Raw genomic sequence first — 20541 nt, forward strand, 5'->3', positions numbered from 1 at the left:
CGTGTTTACGTCACTGCGATGCGATTACAGAGGCCGGAAAGCCGAGATTGATTTCAAACCGATAATAAAAGTATCTCGGCCGCGCGGTGAAAAGCAGGAATAATATAAAAGCCGCCGTCACAAATATTTTAACAATAGAGCGCTTTGCATTAATTTCAGTCTGTGCCGGAATCCCTCCCCTTCCATCCAGACCGGGGTAGAGCGCAAAATTAAAACAGAAAGGCGTCCCTTGCGCGGTCGCGCACAGCCGCAATTTCGTCAAAATTTAATTAATGAAGAGAGAGAGAGAGAGAGGGGGGGGGGGGAGGAGAGAAAAAAAACCGCCGTATTTTGCGATGGCTGCGGGACATAAAAACTGCGCGTATACTCGGATATTTGCGAGAGATTATCCCGTAATATATTAATATTTAGCTGCCGCAAATTCGTATTTTATTAATGCAGTGAAATGCTCTCTGCACGGAAAGCGGATTTATTGATGATGCTTATCAACGGGTCCGCTGACGCGTATGGGACGCTGTCATGATGCGCAGTTTTTAATTATTGGGGCCAGACGGCAGTGTATTTTGATAATTATCATTGTCTCTGGTGCCCACAAAGCCTCGTAAAGAATGTACAGCCGTCGTGGTTCCCTAGTATCATTATTTTTACTGCTACTACAGATATTAAATATCGTGCCTGCGAACCTATTGCTACAAATATTTCACACAGTATATAATGAGATTATTCAAAATTAAATTCAGTTTAGAAACTAAAGACATGGTTCTCCAGTAAAATCACTGCACATTAAAACTGTGTTAAAAACCGGAATTGAATCCCACTGTCTGTAAATCATTGGTAGCCATGTACCAAACAAGCTCGTAACGCCTTTATCCGACTGGAAGGAGACTTATCCGACTGTTAGATGTAAACAATAATATGTTGTCTCTCTTTCGCGACGAACTGTTTGCATAAAATAAGAGGGGCGTTCAATAGCTAATGCAACAAATTCTTTTCTCGGCAATTACGGTTGGGTAAAATGTAATATTCTCGCCTCAGCTACTACAATTACCTGAAGTTCCAACAGATCGCGGCGCTGTAAGTTGCCTTCAAAGTGACGTCGGTACCGGAGGTACGTTCCAGACAGAGTTGTCACTGAGTTTCTTTTGGGGGAGAAACATAGGATCGCAGATATTCGTAGGCGCTTGCAGAATGTGTACGCAGGCAGACCTGACAGTGAACAAAAGCACGCTGAGTCGTCGGGCGAGGCGCCGTTCATCATCGAACAAGGTCGCCCAAACCTCTCTGATCTACCGCGTGCCGGGAGGCCGCACGCAGCTGTGAATCCTGCAGTGTTCGAACGTGCGGACCCTAATACGAGATGCGATGGACCGCAATCAAAAATCTCGCTGAGCAACAGAACGTCTCTGTTGGTAGTGCTGACAATGTCGTCTGCCGGTTGGGGTACTCAAAAATGTGTTCTTCCTCATCTACCCTACAGCCCCGATCTCGCACCTTCCAACTTTCATCTGTTTTGGCGAAAGAAAGACGCACTCCGCGGAAGCAAATGGTTCAAATGCCTCTAAGCGCTATGGGACTTAACATCTGAGGTCATCAGTCCCTTAGAACTTAGAACTACTTAAACCTAGCTAACCTAAGGACATCACACACATCCATGCCCGAGGCAGGATTCGAACCTGCGACCGTAGCAGTCACGCTGTTCAGGACTGAAGCGCCTAGAACCGTTCGGCCACCGCGGCCGGCTGCGGGAAGCAGTAGGTTGTCGATGCGAAGGTTGCGAGCAGAAAAGCTCTCCCTTTATGGTGGCGTAAAGCTGTCATATGAACGGAGATTATGTTGCAAAATAATTTTGCGGACAAAAGAGTGAGGAATAATATGATGTATTGAAATCCTGAATTTTCAGAAAACAGAAAAAAATGTTACATTACTTATTGAACGTCCCTCGTATTTCTCAGTGTTATATGATAGTGCGTCGGAACAAGCGTTAGTTGACGCAGGGTAACACACATGGGCCGTATTGTTTATAAAGATGGAATATCTGTTTGAACACGTGATATTTATCCCTGGAGCCAATCTGTGTGTATCGTACTTGATTTGGATTCCGCTAAGGGCATGCCCGTGCATACTTCTGAATATGAAGGATAATTAACACTGGGTGTGGCCGGCACTTGGATGGGTGATCATCGCCGCGCTGAATTAGCCGAGCGGTCTAGGGCGCTGCAGTCATGGACTGTGCGGCTAGTCCCGGCGGAGGTTCGAGTCCTCCCACGGGTATGGATGTGTGTGTGTTTGGCCTTAGGACAATTTAGGTTAAGTAATGTGTAAGCATAGGAACTGATGGCCTTGGCAGTTAAGTCCCATAAAATTTCACACACATTTTTGGGTGACCATCCAGGCCGCCATGCGCTGTTGCCATTTTTCGGGGTGCACTCAGCCTCGTGATGCCAATTGAGCTACTCGACCGAATAGTAGCGGGTTCGGTCAAGAATTTCATCGTAACGACTGGTTGGGCGGTGTGCTGACCCCATGCCCCTCCTATTCGCATCCTCCTGGAGGATGACACGGCGGTCGTATGAACCCGGTAGACCACTCGTGGCCTGAAGACGGAGTGCTTTCAGAATTTCAAGAGTGTTATAAATACAAGTGAAAAATACGGAAAATCAATTGTGCTAGGTGAAGATAATGTCCTATGTATATAACAAGGAGACAGAGGATTTAAGACGGAAATATGACCTTCATGATCGAGAGGCCAAGGGATGAAATAAAAATATTTAATAGTAATAACTGGTTGCCGTCTCTGCACATCACGACCAATTTTATGATTCGTAGTGGTCGTAAAGGCAAGCCACGGTGGCAGTGAAGAGAAGTATTTACTCCTGGCGACGAAGATGATGTAGAGGTCGCCAATAGGTCCGTTTTTACTCAAAGTGACTGCTGAAATAATACCAGAACATTTTTACTTCAAGGTAAACAACGGAGAGTTCAATTTTAAAGTGAAAGTAAAGTAAACATACTGTAAGAGGTCCATGATTAAGAAATTCGTTGCTAGCGCACTCGAGCAGATGTAATTTCGATGGATTGCTCACGCGCTGCCTGCGATATGTAAGTTATAAGAGAATCTCAGACCAGAGAGCAGTGTTGACGGCAGTAGGAACTGTGTGTTAGTAGGAGTAAGTAGTTGCTAGCGAGCAGTCTGGTGTATCGTGTTGGCTGGGCCGGTCGTGGGAGCGATGGCGGTGACTGTGCGGTATAATGTAAGGTAAAAGCAGCCTCGCGCATATGTAGTATTGTTATCTCAAGTTCCATGTAAATGTTTTAAAAAATCTCTTAATAATAATCTTTCTCATAAAAAGTAATTTTTGACAATCATTCAACTCAATTTAAAGATTTTACTAATTTCTCCAATCCTTGGTCATCCTGATTATTGTAAAGAAAAATCAGTTGTTTCTTTTTATATGTGACAAATCTATCGGTCAGCATTGCACTGAGCTGTGCCAGAAAAATTTCATATAGGAGCAGACATATACGCGTTATCCGGCGACCTAATTGAGGTAAGATTTTTCAATTTATTCAAACGAATTTTCAGGGCCATGACGCAGCACTGCTGACGTCCAAATTTTACCAGTTTAAATTCACAGTCAATTATTGAAAGGTTATTGAAGTGAGTCGCAATTTAATTGAGAGGTTAGTCACATTGTATTATTGGTAGGTTACGGAAGTTGTCTGTTGGGCAGTTACACTGAATGAAATAAATAATTATACTGTTTTTACTGTTGGGAGGTTACGGAAACTATTTTGTGGGGGGTTACACTAAATGTGAATACTATTTATATTATTTATTATGGAGAGGTTACAATACATCTGGTATGGAAGCATTATGGTTCACAACAAATTATCCAAATAAACTGATCATCCAGTAGCATTTTGATGAGGAGGACAGTTTTGATTGTCAAAGGAAATTGACCATCCTGTGGTACGTCCTACAGCACTTTATTTCAATGAAGGAGACTACTTTTCATTTCGCTGTGGTACTGGTAAAAATCCCAGTCACGTAATTCCTACTGAACGCGATAACCTGCTGCAATGAAAGTCACGTTAAGACAAGTCGAGATGAAAAAGCGCAGGCAGTATACTACAGCACAAGACCAAGAGCCAGTAAACCGCGGCCAACGTGCTCTCTGCTTCCCTCCATGGTCCGTGGAGCTCATCGAAGGAAGACTCCATCAATCTGAGCGGCAGCGCGGCACGGTGAGGGGGAGGGCAGGGGGGGGGGGGGGAGGGGATGGATGAGAGAAGGGGCGTGGTGCCCGTCACGGCTGCCAATTACCCGAGCATTAATTACCTGCGGCGGCGGAAACGGCTGCGGAGCGCTCCCGCGACCGTGGGATGTGGATTATGTCCCTCCAGCGTCGCAGGAGTGATAAAAGGTTAGCCGGCGTCGTTAATCTGGTAATAGCCGGCTGGCTGGAGCCGTACCATTAGCGCTGCCGCCGCAGATACCGGGCCGTTAAGTGCCCCAAATCTGCTTCGCTGCACTGCCGTGCCGCACGCCCGCAGTCATCGCACGCGCTAATCTTACGGCGGCGTGCTTCGGCGACCTACAAAACACCTCTGCCAGTCCAAAATTGGGCAAGTATATTTTTGTTTGTTCCCGTTTTAATGCCATCTCCTTTTACATATAGCAGATACTTAGACGCAGAGAAGTGCAGGATAATCAATCTAGCAGTTCCAAGATTGCTGACTACCCCTGTAAAAGAACGTACACGGATGGCCCCGAGGTGCTGGGTATTTCTTTCACTTCTACTCAACTCTTCTTGCTTTCTTCCATTTCTACATCTGTCTTAGAGCATTGTAGGCAGGGAGCAGCCATTATCTTACTAGTAATTGTACTGGCATTCACGTGAGGTAGTTTAGGGAAACAGTATAAATTTTAAATTACGATAGAAATTTTAAACCTGTGGCTCCCCAAAACGATTCCGGTGTTCTAATCATGAAGTCACCTCGCTCGGTACTGCATTTTATATATTGGAAATTAGTGGTAAGGTCTTACAGGACCAAACTGCTAAGGTCATAGGTCCCTAAGCTTACGCACTACTTAATCTAACTTAAACTTACGCTAAGGACAATACACACACACACCCATGCCCTAGGGACGACTCGAACCTCCGACAGGGGGAGCCGCCCGCACCGTGACATGACGCCTCAGACCGACCCGCTACCCCGCGCGCTTTTTATATATTAGGATGTAAATAAAACCAAAGTCCAATGTGAATAGGTTGCCATCAGACCTCTTCTTAAAATCCTATCAGCGTAACCCAACTACTGAGCGGTGAGAAGAACGACACAACACATGAGATTAAGGCCAAGGTGAGACCTGCTATCAATTTGTTTTGTTTGTGAAGGTACTGTGGTATACAGACTCATAACAGAGGCTGCGTTCATTATTCACGGTCGGTGTAGTCTACAGGTACGTCAAAAAGACAGCGAACCTCGCTTATTCAATTATGATGTAGACAGAAAACATCAACGGACTTTTTAATACAGGTGTGTATATACTTACGATATAGCCTTTTCCTGAGCTGCAACGGCTGCTTGCCTGCAACAAAAAGGAAACAACGGAGCAATTAAGTGTATGACTAAATGATAATCTGAACATTATTAAGAAGACTGTACTGTACACAGTGATGGTAAAATAGCATGTAATGTCACACAGAAGACGACCACTAACAGTTTTAATTACCGCCACGGAAAATAAAGTTATGTAATTAATTTTTTGTAGATTAACGTCTGCAGTCCTAATAAACACTGAAATCTGCGCCTCACAGTTTCGTAGCTAGCAGCGAGAGAAGCCAGAACTAACAGATGCAACTCATCCATAAAATGAATTGCCGTGCGACTCGCATGCAATGCGATAAACACGCGGCGTTCGGAGACCTACACCATCATTAACATAACAAAAAATAGATACATAAGCGATTTTTGGCTCATCTTCCTCGGTAGCCCAATATCCAGTGCACTTCGTCCCCTTCAACTACGATGTGAAGTGTTCTTTGTAATGTTAAAAACGATCTAGGTAGTCTTCACTCTATCGTTGGCTGATTAATACAGCAACCGGTTTTCATGATTAGACTGAAAACAAAATACTCACCGTTGCAAAGTTATTTTTACTTCAAAACAGTTACACAATCTGATGACGTCTAACCAAGGTGAAACGCTTTATTTTCAAATAAAAATAACACTGCAACCGTGACTTTTATTTTCAGTATTTCGATAAGACTATCTAGCTCTTCGACAGCCGTTTATCGCATTCCATGGTAATGTGGCATGTCGTAAGTTGGGCTATCACAGTAGTCCACGAGAGACGCAAGGAAGATCAACAACTGGAACAGCTAAACTGATCAGCTGTCGCTGAGCACAATCTCCAATATGGTCATGGAATGAAATCTGATGAGACCAGTATCGTGGGCGAAAGCCAAGTTTCTGGGACTGCGTAATTAAGGTGTTCATGGAAATAAAAAGTCAGAAAACCTAATAAACACGGACGGCTATTTAAATTTTAGTAACGCTTGGCGGTCCGCTATTCATTTGATTAAAAACCCGCCGGCCATCACATTCACTAGTGTTGGCAGACGCTGAGAGAATTTTTCGTTTCAGGGAATATCAGTCCGAGCTCTGAAAGACGAGAGAGCAACAAAGGACGTAGTGGGCTTCGGGAGTCGGACGTGGCTACAAACAATAGCTCACAGTCTGGTTGGAGTCCAGGCAACGATATACGTAACAGCAAAATTCCAAGCATCTGAACATTAATTGAGCGCAGCAGAACGCACACTATAAGTCAATCGCACCCAGAAAACCAGACACATCACGAAACAGAAACCTATTTTCGTACTTTATTTATTCGTGGTAATAGTTATAGCTTTGTAAATAACTAAATTACCAATGTGCAGCGACCCACTGACAGTCAATCCCGTGACGACATTCTGCGGCGGGCCGAGAGAAACCTCGCATGCGGTTTACGGACCACTTTCACGGCTGCCGCGGCTAGGAGAGCCTGTTTTCCCTCGTTGGGCGACACTCCAGCCTCAATAAACGATTTCAAAACACCTTGCGGCACCGCTCGCGTGTGTAAAGTGGCTTCTTTACGGCGCCACACGGCCTACTTTGCGTGCCGACTTCCTACTACCTCGTTAAGTGCTTCGACACTGAAGTTGTACACTCCCCAGCTTCCCTCCGTCATAAAGAAACACGCAGCTGCCTGGCTCGCTTGGTTGATGTCAACACTATTAGTCAAGTCTTTATAGACCCCCTTACGGCAGGGAACGTTCTATTATACAGGGTGCCCCAGCTATCTTGTCCACCCAAAATATCTCTGGAACAATAACAGCTATTGGAAAACGACTTTCACCGGTATCAATGTAGGGCTGGGGCCCATGAATGTACATATTTGGAAACATTCTAAAACGAAAGCATATGTGTTTTTTAACACAAACTTATGTTTTTTTAAATTGACCTCTTGTATTTTTTCTTCAGCAATCCATAGCATGACAAAGCACATACACAATGGCGTTGATTGCATCGCAATATTCCCATTACATCCCGAGATATTAAGACGCGAAGTTGACGCTTGAAACACCCGACATGCGCTGCTAGCGCACGTCCTGAGGCTCAGGCGTGAACCCCATGCTGCCCGTAATCGCGATGTGATTGACATGCGTAATCACACTTCCATACTTATCAAGAGGTCCGAAACGAATAATACGGTCTGCTACCATCCTGCAGCATGGGGTTCACGCCTGAGCCTCAGGACGTGCGCTAGCAGCGCATGTCGGGTGTTTCAAGCGTCAACTTCGCGTCTTAATATCTCGGGATGTAACGGGAATATTGCGATGCAATCAACGCCATTGTGTATGTGCTTCGTCGTGCTATGGATTGCTGAAGAATAAATATAGGAGGTCCATTTAAAAAAACGTAAGTTTGTGTTAAAAAACACATATGCTTTCGTTTTAGAATGTTTCCAAATATGTACATACATGGGCCCCAGCCCTACGTTGATACCGGTGAAAGTCGTTTTCCAATAGCTATTATTGTTCCAGAGATATTTTGGGTGGACAAGATAGCTGGGACACCCTGTATATGAATAAGAAAATCTGGACAAAAATGAGAGTGTTTCCTTAGGTCAATAAAACAGGACAGATCTAAGACCGTAAAAACTAGCTGTGCCCTGTTACGAATTCAAAGTAGAATTCTTTTAGTGAAAAACCCACGCATCAAGGTAGCAAAACGTCTTCTTCGATCCTAATTAATGCAAAACTGGCATACTTCTAAGATCTTTATAACTTTTTAATGTTGCATATCATTCCTAGATATATAACTTGAAATTAATTTAAATTTCATTGTCATTTTCAGCGTTTTAAATTCTGACATGTTTGCCTAAACTCAGCCGTCATGCGCTCTTGGAACTTAAGGAAAAGTAGCACTTCCAGCTAAACAATGGTGGCTGTTTGCTTTGACGCTCTCGAAGGCGCGCCCAGTGGTTCTCTTGAAATAAGCAACAACTTAAAAAAAAGGCTTTAAGGCAGTAAGAAAGAGTGTAAAGCATTTTAAACAGAAAGTACACTTCTAACTTGAACACAAAAAGAATTATGTCTAAAATATGAGAGAGATGAGATAGGAGATGTGATACTGCGAGAAGAATTTGACAGAGTACTGGAAGACGTAGTCCCTGGAATGAGCGACATTCCCTCAGAATTACTGATCTCCTTCAGAGAGCCAGCCATAACAAAAAGTTTTCCGCCTTGGATTGAAGATGTATAACAAAACACTCTCATACTTTAAGAAGAATGTAATAATTCCAATTTCAAAGAGAGCAGTTGCTGATAGATGTGAATATTATCGAAATATCAGTTTAGAAAGTCAAAATTGGAAAATACTAACACGAAATCTTCAAAGAAGAATGGAAAAACTGGTAGAAGGCGACCTCTGGGAAGATGAGTTTGGATTCCGCAGAAAAACTTCGCGGTTTGCCGATAACGGACATGGAAGGGCAGTTGAACGTAATGGCAGTGTCCTAAAAGGAGGACATAAGATGAACACTGACAAAGGCAAAAAAGAGGGTAATGGAATGTAGTCGAATTAAATAAGGTGATCCTGAGGCAACTGTATTAGTAGACGAGACACTAAGGGAAGTGCATGCAGTAGATGAGCTTTGTTATTCGGGCAGCAAAATAAGTGATGATGGCCGAATTAGAGAGGATGCAAAATTTAGACTGGAAATGTCAAGAAAAACGTTTCTGGGGAAGAGAAATTTGTTAGCACAGAGAATAGATTGCAGTGTTAGGATGTCTTTATTGAAAGAATTTCTATGGAGCGTAGTCCTGTATGGAAGTGAAAAGTGAACGATAAACAGTTCACACATGAAGAGAATAGAACTTTTTGAAATGTGGTGTTACAGAAGAATACTGAAGATTAGAAAGATCATGTAACCAATGAGGAAGTACTGAACAGAATTAGGGATAAAAGAAGTTTGTGTCATAACATGACTAAGGGTTGGGTTGTTTGGGGGAAGAGACCAAACAGCGAGGTCATCGGATTAGGAAAGGAAGTCGGCCGTGCCCTTTCAAAGGAACCATCCCGGCATTTGCCAGGAGCGATTTAGGGAAATTACGGAAAACCTAAATCAGGATGGCCGGACGCGGGATTGAACCGTCGTCCTCCCGAATGCGAATCCAGTGTGCTAACCACTGCGCCACCTCGCTCGGTCATAACATGACTAAAGGAAGATATCCGTTAATAGGACACGGTCTGAGATCACAGATGTGGTACTGGAGGGAAGTGTGTGTGTGTGTGTGTGGGGGAGGGGGGGGGATAAAATCGTAGAGGGAGACCAAGAGAGGAATACAGCAAGCAGGTTCAAAAGAATGTAGGTTGCAGTAGTTACTCGGAGATGATGAAGCTTCCACAGGAAAGAGTGTCATGGAGAGCTGCATTAAGCCAGTTGGGTTGGCTTGGGTTGTGTGGGGGAGGGACCAAACAGCGAGGTCATCGGCCTCATCGGATTAGGGAACGACGGGGAAATAATTCGGCCGTGCTCTTTCAAAGCAGCCTTCCCAGCATTTGCCTGCATCAACCCCGTCTTCGGACTAAAGGCTGCCACCACCACCCCCACCACCAGCAGCCCAACAACAACAACAACAACAACAACAACAACATGTGATAGTTAAACCAATTTGGGAAGACATTACTTCCGCCTTTCAGGCTTTATCCGGCACTGCAGCAGGTGATGTGCAGTGTGGTACTTACGTCGCTGAGGCGGTCGTGCGAGCTGTCCCTCTCTAGGGGTGCGCACGCGCCGTTGAGGCGCTCCGACGCCCGGCCGCTGTCGTCGCTCGTGCCGGCGTCGTGGTTCAGCGTCACCCCCGCCTGCAACAAGCACCAGCACTAAACTAATGGGTTCCCTGCTAAATCCTAACAGTTCACTCACGTCACATTTAACAAAAAGAAGGCTGCAACATTTACTTTGCAATTCATCATATGCTGACAGAAGATGAGTCTGTGAATGGGAACGTCCACAAGATCCAATACTGGGTCCTAATATACGTACATCTATATGTATATCTACATAAATACTCCGCAAGCCACAGAACAATGCGCTCGCGGAGGGTACCCTGTATCACTACTGGTCATTTGCAAAAACAGACATAATGTCTGATTGGGATAACAGCAATCAGTGATTTTATAATGTCACTTATAATCAGCCTTGATTGCAAATTTTTTTTTATTCATATGACCGGTTTCGGTTCATTCAGAACCATCTTCAGATCTGATATTTCAGTTACAGGAGTAACCCGTACAAATCAAGCAAATTTCACATGCTGCGTCACATAAAAAGCACGCAAGCTAGGTAAGGGCTCAATGCCGTAGAGTAGTCTTTGAAAAACCGAACTGGGATTTCATCCTGACCTCCTGACTTATTTTCTTTCAACTCTTTCAGTTGTTTCTCTACGTCAGAGGCATTTATTCAAAAAAAATGGTTCAAATGGCTCTGAGCACTATGGGAGTTAACTTCTGAGGTCATCAGTCCCCTACAACCTAGAACTACTTAAACCTAACTAACCTAAGGACATCACACACATCCACGCCCGAGGCAGGATTCGAACCTGCGACCGTAGCGGTCGCGTGGTTCCAGACTGTAGCGCCTAGAACCGCTGGGCCACCACGGCCGGCAGATGCATTTATTACTATGTCGTCCATACAGGAGTCTGTCGGATGGCCAAATAACGGTATGTTTGTACGATTGTCCTGTGTGAACGCTTCTTGAATGCGGTATTTAAAGCTTCGACTTTCGTTTTGCTATCTTCAACTACCATACCAGACTGGTCAACAAGGGACTGAATGGAAGCGTTATACCCCGCTCTTAGTTGTTCTTGCAGAGTTGAGAATTATAAAAGAAAAACGGAAAACGACTTAAGCGAAGTGGCTTGAAAAGCGAGATAACTTTGCGACAAATTGCAGCCAATAGCAACGAAAATGTTTGTTTTAGTCTATAGTCACAATTTATTTATTTTGTCTACGAGCTACCAGTTTCGGCACAGAGTACCATCCTTAGGCCGTCCCCTGATACGCAGTCGACACGCTCACTTCTTACGCAGATGTGCCGCACTGACACATTGATGGTTAGTATGTAGCGATTAGTAATATAATAAAATATCACGCTAAGGGCTTACATGACAACGCTTCAGCAAATAAAAGCATCTGCTCTAAGCAACCCAATACCTTTTGGCTCCCATGTTTTATTTATCGTTGGACTGAATAATAATAATAATAATAATAATAATAATAATAATAGGAAGAAGAAGAAGAAAAAAAAACACAGGTAGTGAGGCGGGGGAGGGGGGTATAGGGAGAGTGGGGGAGAAAGGGAGAGGGAGAGAGGGGGTGAGTGACAAACCGAGTTACGATATGACGTGAATGTCACCGTTATTGCACGAAAACTCAGCATTACGATATACTGCGCTGAAAATGACATCCTGCAGTAAGCTTCAGTCGGTCAGCAACAAAGAGATATTACCCACTTTATGTACAGCGCTTCCAACTGAAGTGTGGAGTGTCTTCTAGGGAGCACAGCTACTTTCCGTCCAACCACGACTACTTCAACCAATACTCTGTTCCAGCTTGCTTTTTTTTTTTAATTTGTAAAGTAAGATATGTCGCAGCTGTTTCTGATGTCGGTAGGATCAAAGCCGGGCCATCGTTTGCTTTGTAGCCGAAGAGTAAACTGCAAACGTTTAGCATAATATGCATGGGAAAAATGGCTGAAAATTTATGTCGACTATTCAGCCTCACACAGCAAGAAAAACTGCAATGGCATCGTTTTTACGAGCTGCCTAAGGAGGCTCTCTCGGTGCCCGCGAAAAAATAAGAAACCGAAACGCAGCGTCGGCTCGTAAAGATAATATTCTATTAGCCGGTGCGTTAGGGGGGGTCTAGCGGCGTGGTGCGAGTTTCCGACTCCTTGCCGGGGGCAAATGCTCGTTAAAGCGGCGACGCCGTTACTGCCTGCTCCGTACAGCCGACAAATGGAGCATTGCCATCAGCACACAATAGCTCACGTGGCGCGCGCGCATTTCCAAGATTCCGCCACGGCCACCGACTGCGCAATGATATAAATGTTAATGCCGGCGGCGGTTTTTATTGTTTAATGCCGGTCGTAAGCATGCAAACTGCTCGCGCCGGCGTGGCGATGAGTCTGTTAGTGGCGTAATGAGCTAACACAATTGCCGTCAGCTCCGAGGGCGGTGGTGAGCTGCCTTCATTAGCAGTAACGTTGGTGCCCTCCAGCAGAAAGGGAAGACGAGAGCTGCGCCAGGATAGTCAACATAGTGCCCAAGGGGGCGACTGGATCACGAGAGAGAGAGAGAGAGAGAGAGAGAGAGAGAGTTCGAAATATGGAAAAGACGAGAACATTACATTAGAACTTCGTCAACACGAATTTTATAAGTTTGCAATACCAACAAACTTACCCATTCACGATAAAGGAATTGCTGCTACTAATAGAGTACCTAGACAATACCAATCCAGGTAGATATTTGTTGAAGTTAGTGCCCTATTCAATCTGTGACTGTTGCCTCACTAACGAGTTCATTGTACATATACCAACAGAAAGTGATAAATTTAATCTTCAAAGAACGATTATGCCGTACAATATTTTAAAAATAACGGATTAGTTTTCTCTTTCGCCGGCTCTTTTGGGTAGGCCTGTTGACAAATTTATCAGCCATTCATTAGTCTTCGTAAAAGGGAACTATAAGTTTTTGTGTTCAAAATAATGTGGCTATTATTTGAATAGTGCAGTCATACAAATATACTTTGCACAGTTACTGCTTTATATTTTGTAATCAAGTCAGACAGCTGTTCTTCTTGTATTGTTATGTGACATAATTGTATCTGGTGGAACGAGCTTCGTCTGATAGCAAAACAAATAAATTGAAAACCGAGAAAGGAGCGGCATTGTCGCCTATTGCACAGAGGAAGAAATCAATTCGGCATTTGTACACGTTGGGCAGAAGGAAACTTGTACCGTATTCCCAACTAAAAAATATCTCCGCTGTTTTCAGATGAAGGTTTGAATGCAGGACGGGGGGGGGGGGGGGGAGGCAGGGAAAATATGATCAGCTGCTACAGCGTCAGCTTTTGGACTTTTGGATACTTTCGGTAGGTGACTTTAGCGGACGAATTATGTGGTGTTACACAACGGAGAATAACGATATCTAAATATGACAGTTTCGTCGAATCGGTTTTAACCACCCAAATGATATGCGACTGTACAATGAATAAGATAATATAAATCCTCCCATTCTATGGCCATGGTGCATCAACTGTGACTTTCGCCCTTTTGAGGCATCTTCAAGAATCGTATAGCAACTGTTGGTAACGTATTAGTTGTAAGTAGTGGAAATTTTGGTATGCACCTTCAGCGAATGGACGCAGTAGGCTTAGATAGCCCCCCCCCCCCCTCCCCTCCCCTCCCCTACCCCACCAAACTTGTCACAAACATTGGTATACAAATTGCATGACCGCATCTACCTTCGCCGAAGGTGCACGCCAAAATTTCTACTTACGACTAATGCTTTACACACAGTTCCTACACGATTTCTTAAGACGCTTCAGAAAGGCGAAACACGTCAATACAGTTTGTGCTGTTTTTGCAACCTACACTATTTTCTCCTTACTTTCCTAGACCATTTTTTCCTTACTTTACAATTTGGAACACTCACTGTCGCTGTGCTATTGTACGCCAAACAAATTAAATCCAAAACATGAGAAAAAACTGGCACCACAAGCTACGAGTTGTAGAAAAAAATAGAAAAAAGGCTGTTGTGCAATACGACAGTCACCAAATAATATTCCTATGTACCCTGTATAAAATAACAATACACTTAACGTTTTTTTTTTAAGATTAGAAGAAAGCGGGAACTCTTGTTGGACTGGACTGTAGATAAAGAATACAGCACTGAACAATTTTCTATTGTTTCACACAACGAGAACATCGCTAATTTTTGACAATTGGTACAAGATGTCGCAACTAGTTTTTAAATAGTGAGAATAGTCAAATTGGTACTTAATTTGAAACTTCCTGGCAGATTAAAACAGTGTGCCGGACCGAGATTCAAACTCGGGACCTTTGTCTTTCGCGGACAAGTGCTCTACCATCTGAGCTACCCAAGCACGGCTCACGACCCGTCCTCACAGCTACAGCTTTAACTTCTGCCAATATCTCGTCTCCTACCTTCCAAACTTTACAGAATATCTCCTGCGAACCTTGCAGAACTAGCACTCCTGGAAGAAATGAGTGTCGGTCCGGCACACATTTTTAATCTGCCATAAGGTTTCATATCGGCTTACGCTCTACTGTAGAGAGAAAATTTCATTCTGGTACTTAATTTGCGTATACTTCGCAACATAATTAGCACAGATACTGAGGTAACTGTTGTATTTGCACTGGATGACACACTGATTGCTGCAAGGATACAGCTGAGTCATCCGATTATACACGAAGTTGGAATACGCATGGGAGAATGTCACCGGCCGATCACGTTATGCGGCGAAAGGGTTGCGTGACAGGGCGCAGATCGGGGTTGTGTTGACGCTCGACACGTGCGCAGCGTGCCCGTCACGTAGATCCTGATTAACCACATCCGTCTCGCTGTCCTCTACCGGACGTCCGCCGGGGCGTTGACATTCGCTGACGTACAGCACGCACACGTCATCGTTCACACATGGGATGCCAAAAATTCTCTGTCCATACCTAGCCGTAAGCATTAGCTCATCGAAACACACACACACACACACACACACACACACACACACACACACACACACACACACACACACACAATTTGTATCACTACTTTCTCTATTGGTACGGTTCATTACCCCCTGCCCATGCTTCATTGTGGAATGAGAACACACCAGACGGTTGCCAGGTTCTGGCGGCTTCGAAGTATGTAATTTTCAGTACAACATTATGCTTTACTCTTCATACTATAACGCTATGCAATTCGCGGTCATATTACTTTACCTTCAGGCACCTGCTAGAAATGTATGATGTACTCTTAACTCCGAAAAATATAGTTCCTTTGATTATCCACAACCCTCAGATAAAAGTTCATCACCTTCTCGTTTGCGAAAATCAAACATACGCACCTTGTCAGATGTAACTAAATTGGGGAGCCGAATCGGGGTTAATTAAAAAACACGTCTGCGCACAAAAAGATTTTACAGAAGATCACACGCAATCCCATGAAATATGAAAGCAGTTAGTTTTAATGCTTAGGTTCAATATGTAATAACCCTTTAACCCTAATCACTCGCGGCCACAGAACTGCGAACATGTAATCAGCCGAAGACTCTGAATAACGAGATGAGGCGTGTTTACCTGGCGGTTGAAAACTTTTACTCCGTTCTCGTTAATTAGCTGGAATGTAACTTCTAGCAGAAAATTTGCCGCGGGGTATGTTCTTGTGCAACAGCACAGTTATTACCGTACTTTATTTTCGTGATAAACGTGTAAATGAATGTAAGGCGGAGGGTTTAAAACTGAAGAGTGGAGCTATAGCAGCCCTGGGGTGTTGCATTACTCAGCAGTTGCACACAGTCGCTTGCCTTTCTGGTTGACTGCACAGCAGAGTCGTGAAGACGTAATTCGGCGGCGGCGGAAAAACACACTGGGTTCCCTGTTCAAAAGCGCAGCACAACGAAGAAGAACGCGGTGGTGTCTAAACAGTGAGTTTATAGGCGCTACTGTGACGAGTCTACTCTTTCACAAATGTGCTGTGAAGTTTTTCTAATTACTCAACACAATTCCAGCCACCTGATGTGTCTTATTTGGTTACTCGCACCCGCACTTTGCTTCCACTGTCTTCACCTAATGCCTCAATTATAAAATAGTAAACGCGACAACGCGTGTGTTTGATATGATTCGACATGAAGGCTCCTCTTCTCCGGATTAGCTACTTATTTTTGGATGAACGCAAAAAAAACAGTATTTTATCTATAAGCGCTAGTGGAATGTGGTATTTCCAACAGTTAGGCTTGAGGGCTTAAGTAACTGCCGCGTAATCCGTGTCTCCCCTGCTCCGACAGTCGTATTTTAAAATACCGATCCGGTGTATTTCTGACCTGTATTCCTCACCAATTTAAGGTCTAAATAAGCACAGTTATGTTTCACTTCTGTAGGTAAGTTAGAGGAAATATTCGCCAGGACAGATAGGACAAGGTAGGATTCCACCTCCTAAATACTGAACTTCATGCGAAAGCCACGAGTTAATCCAGGACTAGTTCTCATCGAGGCGTAGTATTTGACACAGATGACTGTATGTTCATCTAATTATGCTTGGATGGTTCTTTGGCGTTATTCGAGATGCGCAGGACGTTCGCCTGCAGCAAATTTACAAATTGTCTGCCTTTAATTTCCATAAATTATCCACCAGCACAAAAAATACCGCAAAAGAACTCACAATAATCAATTGGCTTTGTAATGAAGAGTCTTGGAGAGCCTGTATCTTCCTGTACGAGCTGCCGGCCGCGGTGGTCTAGCGTTTCTAGGCGCTCAGTCCGGAACCGCGCGACTGCTACGGTCGCAGGTTCGAATCCTGCCTCGGGCACGGATGTGTGTGATGTCCTTAGGTTAGTTAGGTTTAAGTAGTTCTAAGTTCTAGGGGACTGATGACCACAGATGTTAAGTCCCATAGTGCTCAGAGCCATTTGAACCATTTGAACCTGTACGAGCTACAAGAGCTGCGATACACATATAAGATTGCAACAGTGTGCCATTCGTATTGCACCTTAGTTCTGATGTATTGTTTCCCAAAACTCCTGGTGATTCTCCAGTAACAATCACTAAATCCGAAGCTATAACAGCTCAATACGTTTAAAATGACGAATTCTAGGTGTAAATAAACTTCACCGAACTGAACGAGAGGACCATACCGAAATCCAAAACCTCTCCGTACAATTGTCGAAAAATCGGCATGAGGACCGATCGGTAACAGGTCTCAGAAGCTTACACTGTACCGATCGGTATGAACGATACAGAATAGGGCCCATGGGCAAACTATTTTAGATAAAACCAAATTACGAAATCTTTTTTTCGTGTTCCGGTTTTGAAGAAATAAAGCCTAGACACTGCCCCAAGCTACACTCAAGGTACCCCTAAAAATGACACGAAAGATCATCTGTTTTGGACATTAGCATGATCAAGCAGACCGACAGGATGCATTTAGTTTTATTATTAGTACATAGGAGATATAGATTCACCACGGACATGATTTTGAATGAAATATATTCAGGAATACTAAATTAGAACTGATCGTATTATTAGGGAACCTTACGTGACAAGTTTGATGTTACCTCTTTAACTACTGGCTATAGACGTAGTCTCGTACGAGTACGTGATTATGGTGGTGAGTATGCTAAAAAAAAAAAGTGACAAGCGCCGCAGCAGGCCGCTCTGGCAGTGGAGAGCTTTCGCCACGGACGAGGGCAGCCGTGCATGGCCCCGTGCCGAGAGCTGACAATGTGTTTACACAGGCCGTCAAAAAGGCGTGAAAAGAGCCAGAACAGCACACAGCTGTCCGCGCTCCACCGTCCCGGACGCATGTTAACTCTGCCTAACACTGGCCAGCCATTAAACATGGCCATTATCAGTTCCGCCCATAAAGGAAACTGTGGCAGGAAAAAAAAGGGGACCTAAATACGCTGCTAGTGTGCGTGTTAATTTTATGATACCTCCACGTCACTGGTCCGACTGATTTATTAATTAAAACTGCACCGATATTTGTTACTACAAATAAAAAAAAAACGGCCTCGGTAAATGTCATTCGTTGATTCCGTAATTCATTTCCCCTGCAGCGAGAATTTCATGAAGCAACAAATGGTAAACAATGTAGCAGGAGGTGGGGGGAAGGGGGGGGGGCAGGCAGAGATAATTCAAACACTGGAAACAAAATGTAAAATTGAATGTTAAACAATAAATTATGTCATAGCCCTGAAAGTGAATTGTTTAGCAGCACCGCGCAATAAGTACAAATTACGGTGGCGGAAGCAATAAATTCGACACGAGCCGCTGATTTTATAACGGTGTTTGGCGAATCATGCGAGCGGCCAGAAGGGTGAGGGGACTGCCACACGCATACTCGCAGAAATAAAAAGAGGAGAGTTCACGCGACGGGCATTAATAGTAGCAGTTGGAAGTGTCGTTACAAAATATACAGCAATATCGCAATTGGATTGCCGATAATTAATCAGAATAACACATTTTACAAGTATAAACAAATCCGTCCGTGTCGAGCCGTGGTAATCGAATTGCGCCCCGCTGTTTATTACGGCCGGAGAGAGCGATGCGTTTCAAATGGAAAGATAACAACGACAGGCAGCTGTGGTGGTGGTGGTGGACGGTCGCGATAAATCGCCGCCGGCAGCGGCCGGTCGAATGGAACGCGACTCGCTCGCTATCTGCCCCTGCAGCGGGCTGCGCCCTCCGTCGTTTTGTTTTGCTGTGCTGTGCAGGCGAGGTGAAGGCGCAGCAGCTGCAGGGCGAATTGAAAAGCAGACACCCGGCCGATACAGGTGGCGTATCAGATGCCGCGGTGAGCGCAGTCGGGCCACCCCCAACCCTTCACCGATCCCGGATGTTTACAACGGCGCATCTGTGTTAGTGACCGCAAAGCGATTGCTTTCAACAGCCGATTGAAACTAGTCTCTGCGGACACGTCACTTTATGGGTGTTCTTCACCTACTCGCCCGGTTGGAGTGGTTTCGTTTAATGGGAAACAACCGACTGGCAAGTCCCTGGCGGTTACGTAAGTCATGTAAGTGTTGTCACTTTGTCCCCGGGTTTGAGTGATTGCTTTTTTATCCTTTAACATGATTTTCAGCCTTTTCGGTTGTACGCGAACTATTTTAGTGACAAATAACATATCTCACTTCAAGGGCACGTGAATAACTGGTGCTACATTAGAATTATATGTTTAAATAAATGAAGAAGTACGTTTTTATTTAAATTTATTAACGTTCTGCACTCATCTTCCCGCTCGTTTTCACCCACAACCGATCATTATGTATAGAAAAACTGCTGTGGTGACATGAACAGAATGAATATAAGATACATTTATTTTAATTCTTTGATGACCCTATCACTTGCTTTTGAAGCATACATTGACACTCATCGGAAGTATTTCTTGCGAGAATAATGTAGTCGAATTTTCTTTGAAATTCTTGTTCCACAGTATCAAACGTCCTTACACATACTGTATATCGCACTGAATTTATCTTGAGAATCACTTTATATCCAGTCGTATGATTTCTCCCACTCCCACGCCACTGAGCGTTTCGGCATTCTGATGCAGACATGAAGTTCAACATTAAGAACACCCCTACTGATACACACGGTCGAAAACCTGAGCAAAAAGCTACTGATTGGCGCTCAATAAAAAGCAAATATCGGAAAGGCAAGAACAGCGACGGACAGGAGATAACCCGAGTGTAGACTACAGGAACGATTTAACAACGATCGAATGTTTCCGCTCAGAACTGAATGTGCCGTCAGCATCGACCGTTCCCATTCGGTTGCTCCTACAAGTTTAGTCCAGGGGTGTCAAACACGCGGCCCTCGGGCCGCATTCAGCCCAAAATAAAGTATCGGTCCGGCCCTCGAAGTGAGCATTTATCACACGATCGGTTAAAGAGAGAAATAAAACAAGAATTCCGTCTGTGTAAAGTTACAATAAACTGTATGTCTTCAATTGGAAAATCCAACAACATGCTAATATTCTTTCACTGGTCCATTCGGTTGCTTTTTTCCCCTCGGCGGTCATTGTTTGTGTTGATCACATTAAGTGCAGCCCAAAAAGACTCGTCTTCTTGCAGTCTGGCCCGGGTAAACTAGAAGGCTAGACACCTCTGCTCAAGAGAGTGAATGAATAATTCAAGCGATGAGGAAAACTACAATCGAATGAGTCGATTATTTTCCAACAACCGATTGAATTG

At 44.2% G+C, this 20541-nt stretch overlaps 1 protein-coding gene across 4 annotated transcripts in view; it reads right to left on the reverse strand.

Annotated features, from left to right (window-relative positions):
- The window catches only part of LOC124619808 (fibrosin-1-like protein), a 733239-nt gene that overhangs the window by 255294 nt on the left and 457404 nt on the right, over positions 1–20541 (reverse strand). For all 4 annotated transcript variants that reach the window (XM_047146413.1, XM_047146430.1, XM_047146422.1 and 1 more), the window contains exons 3-4: positions 10297–10416; positions 5558–5593 (exon numbers count right to left, since the gene is read on the reverse strand). In XM_047146413.1, the coding sequence (XP_047002369.1) occupies positions 5558–5593; positions 10297–10416 (156 nt within the window). The remainder of the gene's footprint in view (positions 1–5557; positions 5594–10296; positions 10417–20541) is intronic.

This window comes from Schistocerca americana, chromosome 1 (genome assembly GCF_021461395.2).
Source record: "Schistocerca americana isolate TAMUIC-IGC-003095 chromosome 1, iqSchAmer2.1, whole genome shotgun sequence".
NCBI classification, from domain to species: Eukaryota; Metazoa; Arthropoda; class Insecta; order Orthoptera; family Acrididae; genus Schistocerca; species Schistocerca americana.